Source organism: Globicephala melas, chromosome 2, assembly GCF_963455315.2.
Source record: "Globicephala melas chromosome 2, mGloMel1.2, whole genome shotgun sequence".
NCBI classification, from domain to species: domain Eukaryota; kingdom Metazoa; phylum Chordata; class Mammalia; order Artiodactyla; family Delphinidae; genus Globicephala; species Globicephala melas.
Genome location: NC_083315.2, coordinates 152,056,360 through 152,077,867, shown reverse-complemented (window position 1 = coordinate 152,077,867; position 21,508 = coordinate 152,056,360). Strand labels below are relative to the sequence as shown.

The 21,508-nt window shown below is 49.0% G+C and overlaps 1 protein-coding gene across 2 annotated transcripts in view; it reads left to right on the top strand.

The window, feature by feature from the left end:
- POMT2 (protein O-mannosyltransferase 2) overlaps window positions 1-21,293 on the top strand; it is a 50,990-nt gene extending 29,697 nt beyond the window's left edge. For both annotated transcript variants that reach the window (XM_060295106.2, XM_030831875.2), the window contains exons 11-21: window positions 4,460-4,529; window positions 6,222-6,300; window positions 7,681-7,832; window positions 8,278-8,369; window positions 9,453-9,529; window positions 12,693-12,764; window positions 13,047-13,106; window positions 13,198-13,303; window positions 14,143-14,283; window positions 14,458-14,572; window positions 15,422-21,293. In XM_060295106.2, the coding sequence (XP_060151089.1) occupies window positions 4,460-4,529; window positions 6,222-6,300; window positions 7,681-7,832; window positions 8,278-8,369; window positions 9,453-9,529; window positions 12,693-12,764; window positions 13,047-13,106; window positions 13,198-13,303; window positions 14,143-14,283; window positions 14,458-14,572; window positions 15,422-15,527 (1,070 nt within the window). In that variant the 3' untranslated portion in view covers window positions 15,528-21,293. The remainder of the gene's footprint in view (window positions 1-4,459; window positions 4,530-6,221; window positions 6,301-7,680; window positions 7,833-8,277; window positions 8,370-9,452; window positions 9,530-12,692; window positions 12,765-13,046; window positions 13,107-13,197; window positions 13,304-14,142; window positions 14,284-14,457; window positions 14,573-15,421) is intronic.
- The last annotated feature ends 215 nt before the right edge of the window (window positions 21,294-21,508 follow it).

Sequence of the window (21,508 nt, the reverse complement as noted above, 5' to 3'; positions counted from 1 at the left end):
CTTCCAAGACCATGTTGAATAACAGTGGTGAGAGTGGACACCCTTGTCTTGTTCCTGATCTTAGAGGAAATGCTTTCAGCTTTTCACCATTGAGAATGATGTTTGCTGTGGGTTTGTCGTATGTGGCCTTTATTATGTTGAAGTAGGTTCCCTCTATGCCCACTTTCTGGAGAGTTTTTATCATAAATGGGTGTTGAATTTTGTCAAAAGCTTTTTCTGCATCTATTGAGATGATCATATGGTTTTTCTCCTTCAGTTTGTTAATATGGTGTATCACATTGATTGATTTGAGTATATTGAAGAATCCTTGCATCCCTGGGATAAATCCCGCTTGATCATGGTGTATGATCCTTTCAAAATATTGTTGGATTCCGTTTGCTAGTATTTTGTTGAGGATTTTTGCATCTATATTCATGAGTGATATTGGTCTGTAATTTTCTTTTTTTGTAGTATCTTTTTCTGGTTTTGGTATCAGGGTGATGGTGGCCTCATAGAATGGGTTTGGGAGTGTTCCTTCCTCTGCAATTTTTTGGAAGAGTTTGAGAAGGATAGGTATTAGCTCGTCTCTAAATGTTTGATAGAATTTGCCTGTGAAGGCATCTGGTCCTGGACTCTTGTTTGTTGCAAGATTTTTTTTTTTTTTTTTGCGGTACGCGGGCCTCTCACTGTGTGGCCTCTCCCGTTGCGGAGCACAGGCTCCGGACGTGCAGGCTCAGCGGCCATGGCTCACGGGCCCAGCCGCTCCGCAGCATGTGGGATCTTCCTGGACCGGGGCATGAACCTGTGTCCCCTGCATCAGCAGGCGGACTCTCAACCACTGCGCCACCAGGGAAGCCCTGTTGCAAGATTTTTAATCGCAGTTTCAATTTCACTACTTGTGATTGGTCTGTTCATATTTTCTATTTCTTCCCTGTTCAGTCTTGGAAGGTTATACGTTTCTAAGAATTTGTCCATTTCTTCCACGTTGTCCATTTTATTGGCATAGAGTTGCTTGTTGTAGTCTCTTAGGATGCTTTGTATTTCTGTGGTGTCTGTTGTAACTTCTCCTTTTTCATTTCTAATTTTATTGATTTGAGTCCTCTCCCTCTTTTTCTTGATGGGTCTGGCTAATGGTTTATCAATTTTGTTTATCTTCTCAAAGAACCAGCTTTTAGTTTTATTGATCTTTGCTATTGTTTTCTTTGTTTCTATTTCATTTATTTCTGCTCTGATCTTTATGATTTCTTTCCTTCTACTAACTTTGGGTTCTGTTTTCTTCTTGTTTCTTTAGGTGTAAGGTTAGATTGTTTATTTGAGATGTTTCCTGTTTCTTGAGGTAGGCTTGTATAGCTATAAACTTCCCTCTTAGAACTGCTTTTGCTGCATCCCATAGGTTTTGGATCGTAGTCTTTTCGTTGTCATTTGTCTCTAGGTATTTTTTGATTTCCTCTTTGATTTCTTCAGTGATCTCTTGGTTATTTAGTAACATACTGTTTAGCCTCCATGTGTTTGTGTTTTTTATGTTTTTTTCCCTGTAATGGATTTCTAATCTCATAGCATTTGGTCAGAAAAGATGCTTGATATGATTTCAATTTTCTTAAATTTACTAAGGCTTGATTTGTGACCCAAGATGTGATCTATCCTGGAGAATGTTCTGTGTGCACTTGAGAAGAAAGTGTAATCTGTTGTTTTTGGATGGAATGTCCTATAAATATCAATTAAATCTATCTGGTCTGTTGTGTCATTTAAAGCTTGTGTTTCCTTATTAATTTTCTGTTTGGATGATCTGTCCATTGGTGTAAGTGAGGTATTAAAGTCCCCGACCATTATTGTGTTACTGTCGATTTCCTCTTTTATAGCTGTTAGCAGTTGCCTTATGTATTGAGGTGCTCCTATGTCGGGTGCATATATATTCATAATTGTTATATCTTCTTCTTGGATTGATCCCTTGATCATTATGTAGTGTCCTTCCTTGTCTCTTATAACATCTTTATTTTCTAGTCTATTTTATCTGATATGAGTAATGCTACTCCAGCTTGCTTTTGATTTCGAAGTGCATGGAATATCTTTTTCCATGCCCTCACTTTCAGTCTGTATGTGTCTCTAGGTCTGAAGTGGGCCTCTTGTAGATAGCATATAGATGGGACTCAGACAGCTGAGGCTCAGACTTAATCCAGAAGAGGTTACCTGGACACGTGCCTGGGGCACACTGTGGCTGCTTTCATTTCTGATTTAGAGCACACCAAGCCTTGCAGACCCCAGCATGTGGTACAGCTCAGGTTGTCTGGATGTGATAGAGGGCTGCTGCCCACTGGTCATCCCAGGCCTGGGCCAGTCTGTTGGAGATCTGCGGGCCTGCCAGCCCTGTGGCTGGGCTCGTCTAGGCTGGTGCCCAGGACCTCCCTCAATGCCTGCGCATCTGCCTCTGACAGGCCAGGGTGAAGCTGCTCTGAAGCACACCTATGGGGCTCCCAGGGCTTTGTGACAAGGGCTATGTCTGGATCTTCTGGTTTTTCGGTCAGACAGCTGGCTACCTGCAGACTGTGCCCTTTGCTGCGGCCGAGAAGAGAACAGAACAGAGGGCATCTCCCGCTCACCTTCTGATTGTCTTATGCCATAGGTGTTCTCTCCTCAGCAAACACCACCTGGCTCAGCCTGTCTCGAGTCAGCTGCTCCTGACCTTTGTGGGGAAGTGGGCAGCTGCTCATCTAAATTTACCTTCTCTGTTCCTTTCGCCACCTCCCCTTATTGCCATGGTTTTTAGCCTTGAACCGTGGCCCGTATGACCACTGTCTTTGCATCCTAGTCCTCAGTAATATAAATTATGACACCATTGGGCAGGATCTATTTCTGTCCCTTATAGTACTGTTATAGATTGTGTTTTGATTCAACAGGCCAAACATAAGCGGTCTGTTGCAATGAGGGGTTCTGAGGGAAGACCAGCTTTCCTTCTAAAGTCATGTGGGCACGGACCAAGTCTTTGAACGTCCCTGTTCTGTTATTCCACTGTGGCTTCCAGGTTAAGGTGGCTGCATATCACTCCAGTGACTAAGGATTCGTGTGAAGGCAGATCACTACAGGCATTCTGGGAAGGGGGAGCTGTCTAGACAAAGGTCTTTGTGTTCTTCATGGCCATAAGTGCCCCTCCCCCACAGATCCATATTAAGTAAAACTTCCCTCCCCTTTGACTTATTTGATTTGTCATCTTGCTGATTCTTCTTCTTTTTTAAAATAAATTTATTAATTTATTTTTGGCTGTGTTGGGTCTTCATTGCTGTGCACAGGCTTTCTCTGGTTGCGGTGAGCAGGGGCTACTCTTGGTTGCAGTGCACGGACTTCTCATTGCAGTGGCTTCTTTTGTTGTGGAGCATGGGCTCTAGGGAGCGTGGGCTTCAGTAGTTGTGGCACGCAGGCTCCGTAGTTGTGGCTTGCAGGCTCAGTGGTTGTGGCTCATGGGCTCTAGAGCACAGGCTCAGTAGTTGTGGTACACAGGCTTAGTTGCTCTGTGGCACGTGGGATCTTCCTGGACCAGGGATCGAACCTGTCTCCCCTGCATTGGCAGGCGGATTCTTAACCACTGTGCCACCACGGAAGTCCTGATTATTCTTCTTAAGAGACCTTAGAAGGCAGCGCAGGAATGGGCATTTCTACAGTTGAGTTCTCTAATTCTCTTGAGAGCCAGTGATTTGTCCTGGCAGATTTGTCTTTCCTGACCTTGAGTGTTAGTGTCTACTGCCTGGGACAGAAATTTGCAAGGACCTTCTGTGTTGCTGTGATTATTGCCAACTCCTTTTCCACTGTCATCACTTTTCTAGATCCTCAATGGTCTTGACTTCTTGACGATACAGAAGTAGTTCTTTTCTTTCATCATTTTCTTTGCCTCACATTTATCAAGTCTATAGCCAGAGACAAGATAATCACTGGCCAAATATGCAGGGTTTAACATTTGATTTTGAAGAGAGCTGGGCAAATGGTCTTTTGCATGGAATTCATATTTGGAAGACTATATTTTTACTTCTAAAAGGAAAATCTTATTATTTAGCTTCCCAGCTTAAAAATCCTCTAGTGGGGGCTTCAGTGCTTGTCAGATAAAGGCCACATTTCCTAGCATGGCATACACAGTCTGGCCCCGTTTGTCCATACCCTCACCTATTCCCACTCTCCTTCCTGCCCACCCTCCCTAACCATGTGAATTCATTTGCCACTGATTCAGATGAGTTTTGCTCTTTCATACCTCTCTGGCTTTTCCCCACTTGCTCACCTGACAAGTTCTCCCTCTCCTTTGAGAGTCTTTTCAGTCATTATCTCTGGGAGACCCTTCCCTCATCCTCTGAGACAGTTCACTTTGGTCCCACAGCACTCTGTCAGTACCTCATGCGCATACCACGTTGTACTATAACTCTTTACCGGTAGGTCCTTAATTAATGCTAGCTTAATGAGTGAACGGTTTCAGACATCAATGCTTGTTTCTCCTTGACAGATCCCCTAGACCCTTCACTCCCTGTGGAGTTTGTAAGACATGGAGATGTCATTCGACTAGAACACAAAGAGTAAGTAAATTTGCTGTTTGGGATAAATGAGTGGCATGAGCATCAAAGGTACAGAGCTCTTTTCAGCTGGAAATAAACAGAAGTCAAATGTGGATGAGGCTCTAGGAAATGGAACAAGGCTGCTGTGCTAGAATGGGAGAATGATTACTTTGCCTGTTTTGGCTTTGGGAAGCTTTGGATTTTGAAGGTGCCTTTCAACTGCCCTTTTCCTAGGGGGAAGAAAGAAAAAAATTGAGTTGCCCAAAGCTTTTTCTTAAGCGGCTACCTTGAGAAAGGTATAGGAGTCTGTTTCTGAATATGGCAAACTAGTTCATTTAACCAGTGTTCTCACTGAGAATGACTAAAAATGCTGGAAAATGTAGAAACATCTTAAAAGCATAAAGAACTGACAAGATAGTAAGGAGTTACTAGGTCAAAATCTCAGTGAAAGGGGGAATCCAGAGAAAAAGTGGGACACTGTGGCCACTTCTGCCTTGAACCCACAATCTTGAGTTTCGATTTTTGGGTTTTGACTGCCTCTAGAGAGACGAAGTTTTAAAGTCAAAGCTCTAGGCTCACCCGAAGTGGTAAATTATTGGATCTTCCCCAAAGTTTGTAACCCCCAAAGGCTTAGGGTTAGGATAAATCCGCCCTATCTACCTACATCCAGAGTGTGTTTGGGAGAGCAGGGCGGGGGGTGAGGTTGGTAGGGACACTAAATCTGGTTCCTAAGAAGCTGTAATTGCCAGTTGATCTTCACATGGATTTGCAACCCAAATTCATTTCACCTGGATGGTCTCAAAATCTTCAGGCCATGAATTTAAATGAACATGGTCCTAAGACTGTGGTCATGTTCCCTAGGTGCCTGGCTAAAAGCAAATGTTAATTCTCTTTTGGGAAATCCATGGTTATCTATTCCTATAAATAGTTTTTCAGTGACAGTGAATAGTACACAGTAAAAAATAACTAAGCACACAAGGAAATAGGGCACCATGTGCAAGAATGAACAGGAAAAATAGGCAACAGAAGCAGCCCTGCAAAAATTTCATATGAATTGTCAGATACAGAATTTTTTTTTTAATCAGGGATTTTTTTAATATACATATAGAAAAACTATGAGCAGTGTTTTTTCCCTAGTCAGTAAGATTATGGATACTTAAAATTTTAATTTAATTTTTTTAAATAAATTAAAATTTATTAACTAAATTTTATTTTTGCAAATTTCCAATATTTTTATAATGAACATTGATTACTTATTATGGATAAAAGTAAGGATTATTACAAAAAGCACAAAGTAAACAAAATCTAAATGAAACCCTCCACTTCCCCCACAGATCCCTACTTTGTAAAACTGGTGATAGGAGTAGAAAGCATAGATGGTAGGGAGGAAGTTTACCTATCTCAGGCATACATAGATTACAAATTTTAATTTTCTTCTCCCTAAACCTGCCTCTTAAGTCAGGCTAGCTTGCCTCAAAGCCACCAATGTGTTCAGTCATCCCCCTGCCCCCCACCTGAAGTTGTGGGGTGAACAGGAAGTGAAGCCCCTTTCTTGGCGTATGGTCCAGTACTCCTCGCGATACGTTGGATTTAATGGTTTGGATTCTAATTTTTCTTATCCAAACAGATGACTCTGAGTAGCCTTGGTAAAAGAAGAAACACTGCACATCTCTTTTCTTCAGGATAGTGGCACTTCTCTCTTTTAATTTCTAGGACTTCTCGGAACTTGCACAGTCACTATCACGAGGCCCCCCTGACCCGGAAGCACTATCAGGTCACAGGCTATGGCATAGTAAGTGAGCCACTCGAGTGTCAGCAGGATGTCAAAAACTGTGGGGCCTGGCTCAGGGCCATGTGGCGGAACACATCCTCCCCAGAATTCTGGAATGTTCCTAACGATTGGCTGCACAGGGACTCTTAACATTTAGGAACTTTCTGGCTAGGCTTTTTGCTGTGGGAAAGGCAGCCTATGAAGTCTATTTGTTTCCATCTCTTGCCTCCCATAATTACCATGCCATTTTTATGTTCTGACACTTAATAAATGTCAAATATGAATACTGTAAGGGTCCCTTTTAAAATCATATTATACTTAGAAGCCACAGGGCCACAATATGACCCCAGATGAATATACAAGTTTATCCTTTGCCAGATTCCAAATTCTCATTGGCTTTATTTTTTTATTTTTATTTTTTTTGCGGTACGCGGGCCTCTCACTGCCGCGGCCTCTCCCGTTGCGGAGCACAGGCTCCGGACGCGCAGGCTTAGCGGCCGTGGCTCACAGGCCCAGCTGCTCCGCGGCATGTGGGATCCTCCCGGACCGGGGCATGAACCCATGTCCCCTGCATCGGCAGGCGGACTCTCAACCACTGTGCCACCAAGGAAGCCCTCATTGGCTTTATTTTTAAGGATTACTTCCCTGTTCCACAGAGGGATATTGTCCCCATTGCTTTGGATTTTTACTGCCTTGGGGTGATGCAGTTAATAGAGGAAGCTCTATGAGTATTTATGGCTTGGGGAGTAATTTGAAAACAGAAACAACTAGTGGGAAAGTAGATTTATGACTATCTGTTACGTTCCCTTCCAAGGGCTTTAGTGCTTCAGTAAAGATTCTGGGTTCCTTAAGGTGGAATTCCCAACCCTCTTTCTATTTGCTCATCCCACATTATACTAGAGCCAAGACTCTGAACTTCATCTTTTTCTGGTGAGCATTTCCTGAGGAGAATTAGACACAACTGTCTTAATTTCCACAGTACGATATCTGGGCCAGACCTTTCTTCGATGAGTGAGTGTCCCCATGGCCACCAGTAATGGACGCAAATAGCCCAAATTTATTTCTGTTGGCACACGGTGATGTCTTGAGTTTAGTTTAAGGGCAAAAACATTTATTTAGAACTTAAACTCTAGTTCTATAAAGTGAAGAATTAGACTTAAGGTTCGAGGAATTATACTACTTTTCTTGGTTGTAATCGCGAGTGCTGGGACAATGGCAGTCACTTGGTATATTTCTATGGCCCTCTCGTTCCCTTTCCCACCTCAGTCATTTAGGCCAGTTTGGTCTTTGGCCAAACTGTAACATGATGGCATCTGAAAGGGTGACCATCTCCCTTTTCTGATACGTCTTCTCTAAAGTCATCTTACTTTCTTTGTATTTTTTTCTTGATTTATGTGGCAGAATGGGACAGGAGACTCAAATGACTTCTGGAGGATTGAGGTTGTAAACAGAAAATTTGGAAACCGAATCAAAGTGCTGAGAAGTCGAATTCGCCTCATCCATCTGGTGACAGGTTGTGTCCTGGGCTCCTCGGGAAAGGTCCTGCCCAAGTGGTGAGTCTCTGGGGTTTTGATGTCCCATTAGTGGCTCATGCTTTTCCTTTCACACTACGAGGATACCCAAAACTTCCATTTCGCAGGGGTCGATGTTCACCTCAGGTTTGCTTTTTCTTTGTGGTGAATGGAGGGAGGAAAGGCATCAGGAGTTTTATGGAGCCCAGAGCTCCAGAGTTCCTCTGGTGTTTCGTGTGTTGTAATAGTTGAGCATTTGTACATCTGGCTTGTGATAACTCTCTGGATCTATGTCTCTTTCTAAACTGGGAATATTGTGTGCTCGACTCCTCCTAGGACAGTTGTGGAATATAAAAGTGTGAGGCTGAAAACAGCATGGCCACTGGGTTGGAAAGAGAGGGGCGCCGTAGATTGAAGAGCAGTTGGCAGTGTTACTCTCCGGTGGGTTTCAGGTCTTCTGAGAGACATCTGTGACTACTTTTCACAGGGGCTGGGAGCAGTTGGAAGTCACCTGCACTCCATACCTAAAGGAAACCCTCAACTCCATCTGGAATGTGGAAGACCATATCAATCCCAAATGTGAGTGAGGCCATGTCCTGGGCTGGCTCTGAAGGGAACATTTCTAAGTAACTCTCATCTTAGGAAAAGAAACCTTTACAGACTCTGCTGCCACTTTATCTTATTGTTGCCATTTTCTTCCTTTTTTAAACCTAATCTCTTCATATGAATTGTCTAGGTAGGGAGCTCCTTTTTTCTCCCCACCCACTCAAACTTCCCATCCTCTTTAAACTCCTCTCCCTAAAGTGACCTATGACCTCACTCGGGGCCAGAGCTGGTTGTCTCTGGTCACTTTCCTTGCCTCCCACTGGATATGACTCTCTTGCCGCCTATAATGCAGGTCCATCTGCTTGCCTCCTGGGCTATTCTATCCCCTCTGTGGTTACCTCCCCACCCTCAAGGCTTAGAGCAGGCCGGTTCTTTCCCTTTCTGCCCCTGTGTAGGCTCCTCCCCTCCCCACATCCAGCCCAGGCTTTTACAGAAAGCAATGGCTGCAGCCCTTGATCTGAGCCCCATATTTATACTACCAGGCTCCAACTGACATTTCCACTCCCGCGTCATCTTCAACTCAACGAGTGTCTGGATTCATCATCTGTCCTCTTAAGCTACCCCCTTCGCACTTCTGCTTGATTTCTCCTCTTCATGCTTCCCATTTCATTCTTTTTACCACCTAATTTAACCAACCAGCTAATTAACTAAGTAATTAAACAGCTCTTTGTTTAGATGCTGGGAGCCATGTGGGGCCCTGGGGACGCCTTGGTGAATGAGACAGGCTCGGTCCCTGTCCTCACAGCCCTGCCTCGTGGGGGAGCAGCATTTGAGGGAGCGGCGTCATGAAGGCTGATGGTGCCGAGGGCTGTGGGAGCTCCGGGGCCAGGGCTTTTCGTCTGTTGCCATTGCCTCCCTCAGAATATCTGCTGAGTGCTTAATACGTGCTCAGTGAATGATCAAGAATCCTTCTGTCTCCTCAACACTCTCACCTGCTGGCTAGCTTGTCAGGAAGGCTACACTCAGACCCTGACAGCAGTGTGGATACCATGGACAGACAGCCATGAGGAGCGGGTGTGTGAGAAAGGTTTACGCCTCTGTCATTTCTTTTTCTAGTGCCAAACATCAGCCTGGACGTGCTGCAGCCCAGTTTTCCTGAGATAATGCTGGAGGCCCACATGGTGATGATCCGGGTACTGTGGCCCCTTCCCATTTGGTGGCTTCTCTAAGAGCTCTTGGGCATCCACAAATTTGGATCATGGATCAGTATCCTTGGTATAGACCCACTGCCCCCTTGTGGAGGACTTAGTGTCTTCACCTATACTGGCTTACTTGGTCTTCAAAGGCATTGAATGGTGGTGGCGATGATGGTGACGGTAATGATGATGAACACTTATGTAGCTCTTATGTGCCAGGCACGACTCTAAGCACTGCACATATATTAACTTAATACTTATTACAGTCCTCCAGAGATTATCGTTCCCAGTTTACAGATGAGGGAATTGAGGCACAGAGGTTAAGGAACTTGCCCAGGGTCACACAGCTAAATGTAAGAGGTGGATCCAGGCCTTCAGAGTCAGTGCTAGTTACCACTACACTCCTCTGCCTCTAAGTGAGTCTCACATCTGTTGAAGTGGCAGAGCTCCTGAAAATCATAGTGCCCTTGGTTGAAAATCATGAGACACTGATAGGTGATTCCATCATATGAAATTAGGATTAGTTAGGATGAACAGCTAATTTGAGTGTGTTGTTTATATGCAGCATAAAATCCCAACCAAGAGCCCACTCAGGTTCCCAGACAGAAACAAACTTTTTAGGGGGCATGGTTGATTCATTTTAAGGTTTTAAAGACTCGTCGTTTGTACTGTCTATCGTTAGTAGCTGACAGCCGACATCAAAGGTTTAAGAACAATTGAGAGAAGAAATCTTTAAATTGAGAAAGTTCTACCTAGTAGCTTAAAGTTTCCTCTGTGAATTGGAAAAACCCTGATGCGGTTTTGATGTTGAGGGGGAAACCTCTTTACTTTGGCTTCTGGAAAACCGGTGTTCTGCAGGAACGATGTTTAAGAATCACGGTATCTCAAGCCAGGTTCGTGTATCTGTGCAGGATTGCAGAGAGGTGCAGCAGTTGTTATTTTTCCCCTGGTGAGCCATTGTCAATTGTTCTTCCTGGAAGTGATTATGTAAGCAGTACTCAGTAAATATAGTTGACTTATTTCAACAGATTAAATTTAAAAATTCAAATTTTTTCATTTCTGCACATTGGGAGGTGATGAGTTGACAATAAGCAATCTCTGGGTACCTTCTTCTCTGACTCTCTGTTTGTAGCTGTCACTCTGGCCTGATGACATAGTTCTTTTGAATATGTGCCTGTCGGTCAAAATATCATTTTAGATCCGGGTAGAATTTTAAGACTAAGTCTAAATAAATAGTCTCGTTTTTTCTTTCATTATCTGAGAGGTAGAGTCAAAGAAGAAAAGGGACCTAAGGAACCTTTCTTATTCAACTGATGTAGAGTCAGGATGGGGAGAGAGATCAAAATTGTCTGGACTATAGAAACTGCAGGGGACAGGGCTTCTGCTATCTGAGCAGAGGGCCTAAGGCCTGGGCAGAGAAGGCTGCCCAGCCTGCTGAGGTTAGCTGGAATAAGCCCACTAGGCGTTAAGCACAGAGAACAGTGTACAGATACACATGCCTATAATGGTTACAGATTTTCCTTCCTTCCGTTTCTTGGTTTACTAAAGGAGCTGGATTTCTTAAGAGTTTAATGTGTAGGATGCCCTTGGCTTGGTATAGCTCTGGCTGGAGTGCCTGGGTTTGGGACTGGACTGGACTGGTTGAAGGAATTGATTGCCCTCAGCAGCTGCTCTGGGGTCCAGAATGATTCATTCTTCATTCCAAGGCCCTTCAGATGGCCATGATGGTTCAGGGGCTGTGCAGCTGACCCCTTTGGGCGTGACACCCCACTGGCTCTTTTAACCCTGGAGGATCAATCCAGCCACCGTAGGGAGGCCTGCAAATGATTCCCAAGACCTCAAGGAGTTGGGTTAGTAAGGCACTGGGTGGTGGTTCACTGAACCAGACCTGGATCTTTCTTGGGCTAGGCCAGTGGTTCTCAACAGAGGGCGATTTTTGCCTCTGAGGGGATATTTAACAATGACTGGAGACATTTTTGGCTGGCGTCATGGAGGGCTAGGAATGCTTCTGGCATCTAGTGAGTAGAGGCCAGGGATGCTAAACACCCTACATGGCACAGGCCAGCCCACACCAGAGACTTCTCCAGCCCCAAATGTCAATAGTGCCGAGGTGGAGAAACCCCAGCCTGACTCCTAGCACCTCACTCCCCTTCTCGGGAATGACTTCTCAGTCTGTCCTGATGATGAGGCTGACGTCATCCTGCTGGGTAGGATCCAGCATCCTGCTCCTTTTCCTTCTTGTTTCAGCAAAGGCCTGCTTTTGCCATTTAGAGACAGGTTGTTGGGTATTCTTGGCTGTTGGACTAAATGGGCTGTGTCTGGGTCCTTCAGGCTAAAGTGTGCATTCTCAACCAGAGCGATATCGCTCCCAGGGGGCAAAATGTATTCTTGGAGGGTGGGAAAAAGAAAAAAAAGCCCTTAACTTTTTAATGTATAAAGCACAGGTGTTCCTGCATTATGTAAACAGATATACAGAATAGCTATGGTATTAAAGTGTCATGAGGGGACTTATTGTGGTGATTGTTTTGCAATATATACAAATATTAAATCATTATGTTGTATATCTGAAACTAATATGTTATATATCAATTATACCTCAATAAAAATTTCTTTAAAATGTCATGGTGGGGGAGTGTTTAGGGAATAGATGTCTTAAAAAGGTTGAGGGGGGGCAGGCAATAATGGGAAAAAACACTGAGAAACATTAGGCTAAAATAACTTTTTCAAAGTCCAGGAACTTAAGAGTTTCTGGGTTTGTGTTTGAAATTGGCCTTCCAAGGGAACAAGTGAGTCAGCCCTGATTTTCTATGCCCCACCCCATCCTCTTGACACCTTATCCTTGGCCTGGAGACGGATATGTATTTTGTGCCTCTGGGAAACAAGTCTCTCATTCCTCTTTCTCTCGAGCAGAGAGGGTCTGAATGGACTGTCTTTGCTGGGACATGGAGGCTTGCTTGTTGGGAAAAGTAAGTCAGTTTTTGTAAGCAGGTGGGCAGTGACTGAGAATGAGCACCTGATTCTTCCCTGCAAGGGAAGGGGAGGGGAGAGGAGAGAGGGTTTCTCTTGACACCTGGCCACACATCAGATCCCCATCCCTCAGGTTCCTGTCGGCCTTCTAGAGCTCTGCTTTGACTAGCTTTTCTTTGCCACTTTCCTGCAGGGGAACAATGGCCTCAAACCCAAAGACAACGAGTTCACGTCGAAACCCTGGCACTGGCCTATCAACTATCAGGTAGGGCCCGAGGCAAGAAAGAGGACGTTGAGATTTGGTGGATGTGGGGTGCGCTGGGGGCGCAGGGCGCGGCCTCGCCTGGCTCGGGGTGGCCAGAGGCGGGCTCTGTCTTCTGCCCCGATTCGGATCAGCCTTCCCAGAGAGCTCCCGTAGAAGGCGCCCACTCCGAGCCTCCCGTCAGGGCTCCCTGTCTACGAAGGGTGACCCGTCTTCCTCCTCCTGGAACTCGTGCGGCTGGGAGGAGCTGAGCTCTGGGCCAGCAGTGTGTCCTCTGCTCCACAGGGCCTGCGCTTCTCAGGGATCAATGACACCGACTTCCGAGTGTATCTGCTCGGCAACCCGGTGAGTGCCCGCGCACCGCGCTTTGGGCCCTGAGCTGTGCCCGTGGAGAGCTGCTGCTTTCTCTCACCCTCCTGTTCTCGTTTCCCTGCAGGTGGTTTGGTGGCTGAATCTGCTGAGCATCGCCCTCTACCTGCTCTCAGGGAGCATCTTTGCTGTGGCTCTGCAGAGAGGGGCACGTCTGCCCACCGAGGTTGAAGGTCAGGTCCCTGGGCTCTCCCGCCCTCCCACCTAGCAGTCAGGAGGGCGCCTGCACTCGGGGAGGGCCCGCCTGCTGATGGCCCTTCCTTTGCCTTTCCCTCCCCTTCTTCCCTCCTCTTTTGCTTTTTGGAACTCAGTCACCAAAAGCCCAGTGCTGTGTTAAACACTACATCCTCCCAACAACCCTATAAAGTAGAGTTTATTACTCCTGCTTTATGGATTAGGAAATCAAGGCACAAAGAGGTTAGGAAACTTGTCCCAGTAAGGGATAGAACTGAGGTTCACACCCAAGCGGACTGAGTTCACAGCCTTCACTTTTGACCTCTATGCTCTATGCAGAGCTTCCCACCTTTTCTCTTCTGCTCCTTCCTCGTCCCATGGCCCTGTCCTCTAGTCACGTAGAGAGCAGCCCCCAGGCCATGGGCCACAGTATCTGAGACATTCACACAGGCTCTCTCTGCCTCTGCAGCTCCGCGTCTGAACAGACATAGTCCCCGACCGCCCCCTCTCCCACCTCCGTCCTTACCTCTGCCCGCACCTCCGCCCCGTCTGCTGCTGCAAAGACCTGCATGACAGCAGAGATATGGGAGCTGGAGCTGGAGGCCAGGCTGCCTGCTGCTGGGGTTTGGCGCCCCTGCCGTGGGTGCCGAGGCCTCCCTGGGCCGGGTAGCAAGCAGTTGCTCCTCTCCTGCCAGCTGCTGTAGGATTGTTCAGCTTGGGCAGAGGAGAGAAGGAAGGCTTATGCAAGTCACACAGCAAGGAAGGGGCAGAGCTGGGCTAGACCAGGCTCTCTGCCCCCTCCCTGTCGGCTGACTGGGCTGTGCTGCTTGGGGCCCAGGGCTGTCCCAGGTCCTGCTGCAAGGAGGCGGGCAGCTCCTGCTGGGCTGGATGATGCATTACTTCCCGTTCTTCCTGATGGGCCGGATCCTCTACTTCCACCACTACTTCCCCGCCATGCTCTTCTCCAGCATGCTGACAGGTCAGCGCTGCCCTCCTGGGCCTGGGGAATGAGGGCGGGGCCGGGGAGGAGGCCACCATGGAGCGCCTGCGCTGGGGGGAGCCCTCTGCTTCCCTGACCTGGGGGGCTCCGTCTGCTGCCTCCCCAGAAGGCATCCTCTGCCAGACCGGTGCGAGGTTTCTCTTCCTCCCATAGGCCTTCTGTGGGACACACTCCTGCGGCTCTGTGCCTGGAGCCTGGCCTCCTTTTCTCTGGCTGGGCACGTACACACACTGGGAATCCTGAGCCTGCTCCTGGGAATTGCCTACAGGTGAGCACCCCCTGCACCTTGCATTGCTGCCCCCCAGCACTGAGGCCTCGGTCCCAGGTGCGTTTTAGGACCCCCTGGCATGCTTTTGAAGCACACTGGTGTCCGGCTCCATCTCCAGAGGTTCTGATTCAGCTGAGCTCAATTTGGATCCTGTGGTCCAGCCACAGTTTTTAAAGCTCCCCACGTGACCCGAATGTGCAGCCAGATGGGCGAAGCACGGGCTACCTCTCTGCATTCTTTCCTCTTGCCAGTGGCTCCCAGCTTATGGACCACTCCGGCTCACGTGGGAGGGCGCCCCTCTTTAGTCACGTGGCTCCCAGCCAGAACAGCTCTCAGTGGGGTGAGGGAGCGGGTGGTGGAGGGGCGCCCGGGCTGTGGTGCGGCTCAGAATGACTAGGAGGGGGTGTCGTTTGGTAAGCCGCCCTCTTCCCCACCTCGCAGGCCTCACAGATCCGCGCTGAGAATCACTGGCCTTTAGGGGCGGCGGGGCAACATAAAAGCCTGAGCAGGGAATCGGGGGCCTGAGGCCCGGGAGCATTTCCACATTTTAACAAAAGGTCTGGGCCAAACAGTCCATGACCAGACCCTGGACTTCTCTGTCTCCTGGGCCTCTTGGGAAGAGCCCTTTCCCTCACTGGCATTAAGCCAGCCTCTTCCAAGTTCACAGCCTCTGGTATGGCCAGGTGGCAAACTTACGCAGACATGGTGACCACAAGGGGTGGGTCTTGTAGGTAGAGAGGGTCCGATGAGCCCTGGCAGGAGGAGCTGAATCTCATGGGTCTGCAGGGCACCTCGCCTCCACTGAGGCGGCAGGGCGCCCACTGCCTCCCCCTGGGTTCTCTCCCTCAGCTTCTACCTCTTCCATCCTCTGGCGTATGGGATGGTTGGTCCGCTAGCCCAGGACCCCCGAAGTCCGATGGCAGGACTAAGGTGGCTGGAATCATGGGACTTTTGAGGCCACTGCAAGGACTCCAGCCTGGGTCCAGGAACTTCCTGGGGACAGCCAGCTGTGGAGCCAGTCCCTGGACCCTCCCAGCTGTGGAGGAAGCTGCCTGAGGAGCCCGCGGAATTCTGCCACCTGCCAGGACCACGCCCTGGGAGCATACCCGGAGTGTAAGCCACTAGAGAGGGCCATGGCTCTGCTCTAACCACAGCCATTCCTCCGCTGGGGCTGGCTCAGCAACAGGCGACACATCTCTCAGGCCCGTTTCCCCAAGTCTGCAGCATGAGGAGGGATGAGTGTGCAAGAGGGTGGGTGTGAGCGTGTGGGGGAGTGTGCGTGTGAGGGTGCGTGTGTCCGTATACCTGCGGAAGCTAGACCGTGACTGTGGACAGCTGAGTGTCATAAACTCTAAGAAGTCGTCCAGGGCTACAGTAGTATTCTCTGGGGTTTTTTTCACACTGGATTTGGTTTGTAAGATTCATCAAAAATTCTCAGACCTCCAAGAAGACTGAAAGCACTGACCCCACCTTGGGATGTCACCAAGGGCAGAGCAGATGGTATCGTCATGGCTGTGCTGCCCTCCTTCCCACAAATAAGCAAATACAGCTGAGGCCCCTGAGCTGGAGGGCCCGCCTCCCAGCTGCTTCCCCACGTGGCTGCTGCCGGAAAGTCTCCTCCGTGGCCGCAGGCGGCTGGACTTCTGCCTGCGATGTGCGCAGAGGACTGGGCCCCAGAGCGAGGCATCTGAGGACTCACCAGCCCTGTTGGCCCTCCTCAGCCCTCGGTTCCTCGCTGTCTGAGAACGTCACATCACGAGGTTGGTGGGAGGGGTGGCACCCTGTCCTTGGCTACTGTGTGTTCTCAGGCCCTGTGAGCCAGAGGTGATTTCTGGCTGCCCATCCCTTATCCTCTGCGTCCAGCCTGACTGTGAGGGTGGGCCCGATGCATTCTCCTGATTGCAGGGAGAGCCTTTGGGGCCCCTCTCTTAGCAGCTGAGGTGGATGTGTGGCAGCGCAGGGATGTGTATGGTGCTGGGCTGGGGTCCCAGCAGGGCGTCGGGGTGTGGGCTGCCTTGGCCTTTCCGGGCTGGTGTTCCTGTCACTCTCTAAGCTTTCCCCAGTTTTACTTCTCTAGTCCTCCCCTGCTGACAGCCCCCCTCCCTTTCACTTCATTTCATTTCCCTTACTCTGTGTCACTGTCTCACCAATCTCTTTTTCCCCAAAGACCCAGAGCACCTAGAAATGCCTTGGAGCTTCTCCTCTCTACCACTCTGAAGCCCAAGCAGGAAGCTCAGAGCTGTTCCTTTTACTTCTTCCCCATATGAAAGAGATAAAGAAAACCCTTGGGTTAGCACTGAACAAACCCAAGGCCAGTCCTTCAGCCGTCCTCCGTCCTCCCAGTGCATGACAAAATATTATTTTGTCTCAGAGAACTGTCATGCTTCAAGGTTTAATGATGCATCTCTGCCACCCTCCATCTTGCCTCCTCTGTAGCCCCCACCAGCTCTGACAGGGTCAGAGCTCTTTAGAGCATCTTTGCTAGGCGGTTGCCACGGAGACTGGAAATTGGTCCCAAGGACAGGCTGCACTACGTACTGGGTGGTGGGGAGGGAAGCTTCTGGCCATGCTCGGACGTTCAGACCAACCATCATTAAAGTTAATAGAGGAAATGCAGCAATGTCAAAAGCAAGGCAGTTTCGTTAATTAGATCTGGGGCCTGATGACCTCCCTTTCCCAGGGCTGCAGCCCTTTTGACTTCCCCCAGCAGGAAGCGCTGCCGGGTGCTGAGTCTGGGCTGCTTGCTTAATTGAATTTCTAGAAGGGAAGGAGAACTGGGATGGAGAACCTCCCGCTCTCCCCTCCTCCTCCGCTTCTCCCTTTCTCTCCCCCAGGCCAATTTCATTTCTTCTGAGCTGGGTGGGGGCAGCCATCTTGGTGGGCTCTCCTGGAGGTGGAATCCAGGAACCTGTGCTTGGCTCTTAGCAAAGAACAACAGCCCCACGATGACAACCGGAAGGTGGCTGATGTTCCCTTGTGCCTTATTTCCTAATAGGAACTTGTTGGAAGGGAGGTGCTCTGAAGGCAGCCACTCTGAGTGAGGGTGAGGAAGGAGAAAGCTCAGCCGGCTTCCTGCCCATCCCTCCCTCCTAATTTGGCCACACTGGGGACAAAAGTTTCCTTTGTCTCTTACACTGCTTTCCAAAGATGCAGAAGAACTGTCCGCCCACTCCCTCCTCTTCTTCCTTGCCCAGACTGGCAGACACTTCTCTGGGGACAAGGCCGCATGGGTTGATGCAGCTTCAGGTACTCAGGTTCTGTTGTTGGCAGATGCTGAGGAGAGGGGCTGTCGTGGTGGTGCTCTGAATATGGGCTCCAGCCCCCAGGAGGAGGCAGAATGTGACACGCCCCACAGACTTGCTGGCGGAGGAAGGAGACGTTTGTTAGCTCAACCTCCAGCCGGCTTCTTGAACCACATTTTATATTAAAAAAAACTTTCCACAGATAATCAGAGGCCGTTTACTTTTGTAATAAATAGCGCTTATTTTGAACGCCATGTTGTTCTTGTTGTACTTAATTGAACCTGACTTGCCCTCTGGCTCCCAGAAAGAAGAGAAGAATGTTTTGAGTGCAGGAACCATTCCATTGTGTCTGGAGTCTAAGGCCGTTCCAATTCCAGCAGAGGCCCGGGCTAGGCGGGCGAGCCTGATCGCGCCAGGGAGCATGTAGGCCCTCTCGTGGCTAAGGTTACTTGAGTAATGTCGGTTGTTACTGTGATTTATTTAAACTTATTCTAAAATAAGTAGGAAGCTGGACCTTTTTCTCTTTTAACCTCCTCACACAAGTATAGAAAGGAATGAGAGAGAGTAACGGTTGTCCACTTCTGAGACAGCTGAGTGGCCCAGCATGGTAGCAGCAATGTCCATTCTGCTTACAAAGAGGCCCCCAACTTTTTTGTTTTGTTTTGTTTTGGTTTGGTTTTTTTGTTTGTTTGGTTGGTTTTTGGCCGCACCATGCGGCCTGCGGGATCTTAGTTCCCTGACCAGGGATCAAACCCGTGCCCCCTGCATTGGAAGCACGGAGTCCTAGCCACTGGACCGCCAGGGAAGTCCTAGAGGCCCCCGTCTTGACAGGGGTCACCTGTTATCAGGAGTCATGTTAAGGGTCCAAAGGAGGTAAGAGCTGACATGTTTTAGACAGAAGCTGAGGGAGGAGAGGAGTCCATTGCACTGTGAAACTGGGGATCTTCTGGGCTGTCTGACCAACCTCCTTCTTAGGACCGAGAGTAGCTGGAGGTAGAGAGGGGATCGTGCAGATCCTCAGGAGATGGAACTGCCGCAGACAGGAAGGTTAGAGAAGGACCAAATGCTTCTTGACGCACAGCTTAGTTTACCAGCTCATGACGCGTCTGTGACACCGAATCCTCATAAAGGCCCAGTGAAGTCCGTGCTGTTTTTGTCCCCATTCCACCCAGGAGAGATTCAGTTAATTGCCTGGTTAGTAAATAGCAGAGCCAGGACTAGGTGCCGAGTCGGGCTTTTTCTCCTTCTCCAGCCTGGTCCTGGGACTAGGAGCGCCTGCCCAGGACAACCTGGATCGCCTGCGGAAAAGGCTTAGATCAGCACGTTCCTTTGTACCTTCTGCCTAAAGCATTGACAGCTCATCCAGGGCCCAGTGTTTCCTGGTGCACCCAGACCCTGATTTGTAGTATATGCCAATTTTCATGGTGTATATACTCCTCCATGGCCTCTTTCAGGCTACCAGCCTGATGTTCCTGAATGAGAAGCCGGAAAGGTGAGCACCGTTGGCTGTCACAAGCCATCTGAGAGCCAGCTCTGACACACCTTTGACCCAGACCCAGTGATCCGGGCTTGGTCTGAACTTTGGGCACAGCTCTTGGGCACAGTCCGTTAGAGTGAGGAAGGCAGTGGAGCACGGAGGCCCACTGGAGGGGCCAGGGTCAGTCCAGAGGTCAAATCCTGGCCCTAGCACTGATTAGCTACGTGACCTCGGGCCAGTTACTTAGCTTCATTGCCTCCATTTCCTCAACAGTAAAACAGGCTATAATAAATAGGGTCTACTTCGCAGAGTTATTATGAGAATGAAAAACGTTATTATGAGAATGATGCAAAGTCCCTTGCACAGTGTCTGGACATGGATGCCCAATAAAGGCTAACCGTTTACTGTTGGTGATAAGTCGGCCTCAGTGACAGCACTGGCTCTAGAACAGCACTTGAACCCTCTCCTCGATTAGAACCTCCTGCCCAAGTTGTGGCCAGATGCCAGGGAGGGGAGCTCTGGTGACTTTCCCCCAGCCCCTCAAATGTGGAGTCAGACCCTCTGTCTCCTGGCTGGAAAACACCACGCTGACTGCTTAGACCCAGCCAGGTTCTTGGGCCTTTTCACTAAGGGGAGTAGAGACTGGAGTGCACTCAGCTCTCTCCTCCTACCTCCTGGCTCTAGAAAGGCAGAGTGAGTGCTGGCTTCACCACTTACTAGCTGAGGCCATCAACTCATTAACCTATCAGACTCCAGACCCTGCCCAAAGGAGAAAACAGGCAGGGAGGGTCCTGAGTGTAGACTGTTGGCAGGAAGTGCAAACTGGGTGGCGTGGGAAGCCTTAGACAAGCCAGGTGGCCTGGAGCACTGGGCATCTGGGCACTGAAAGGTAAAGGTCGCCAGAGATATACGTGGTTTTCTCCTGTGACCTGCTGACCTGGCTGCAGGGCCATGGGACACCAACCTGGGAGTCCAATCCCTGAGCACCCCGGCCTTCTCCCTTCAGCCCCCAGGCCCTTTGTGTTCTCACTTGGGGATCTCCTGGACTCCTTAGGACACAAGCCAGGCTGCCTTACAGCTCTGCTCCCCTGCTCCAGCCCAGAGCCCCCTGAGATGCGGGGAGGGATGGGGAAGAGAGGAATAGGGTCATATTCCTATATTATTAGCTAAATTCCTAATAGCTCTAAACTCTCGAGTCCCCGGAAGAGGGAGGGCAGCGGGATGGTCACCGGGCTCAGCTGGGAGCAAGAAAGAGGAGTTCTGCTGAGGCCCTCAGTCCTGACGGGGGACCAGCAGGAGAAGTTCTAGAAGGCAAAGATTCAACACTTCAGGCCTAGCACAGGGTTGGGCACGGAGCCTCAGCCTGTTCGTGACCCAAGGCCCCAGCACACTCACCTTGTACCCAGGGACCGGAGGCGGGCTGAGAGGCTCCTGGAGACCTCTCTCCCAACCCCTCCATACAGCTTAGGAAACGGAAAAAGAGAGGTGGGCAGACTGAGAGGAGACAGGCTCAGAGACTTGACATAATGAAAGGTAAATGAGGGTCTTGCTCTTCAAAACCTGGGCCACTGGAACTGGGCTGGGGCCTGAGGAACTTTCATGCTTGAAAGAGAAAGGTTTAGGACTTCCCCGGTGGCGCAGTGGTTAAGACTCTGCCTGCCAGTGCAGGGGACACGCGTTCGAGCCCTGGTCCGAGAAGATCCCACATGCCGTGGAGCAACTAAGCCCGTGCGCCACAACTACTGAGCCTGCGCTCTAGAGCCCACGAGCCACAACTACTGAGCACACGTGCCACAACTACTGAAGCCTGCACGTGTAGATCCCATGCTCTGCAACAAGAGAAGCCACTGTTGTGAGAAGCCCATGCACTGCAACGAAGAGTAGGCCCTGCTTGCCGCAACTACAGAAAGCCCGTGTGCAGCAACGAAAACCCAATGCAGCCAAAATAAATAAATAAATTTATATTTTAAAAAAAAGAAAGAGGTTTAGGTCTAATTGACTTCACACCCTGAATGGCAAACATGAGATCCTGTATCCTGAACTTCAAATTAAAGAAATAAATAGTACTTCTATCTAAACATTTACAAAAGTCTATTAAAAATCGCTGAATAGTAGAATGTTCTAGCGTAACTCCCTTAATGTCCAAGTAGTGGAATGCTCACAGCTGCTGCATCCACGACCCCACCCTGGCCAAGCAGAGCTGGGTTTAGAACCTGA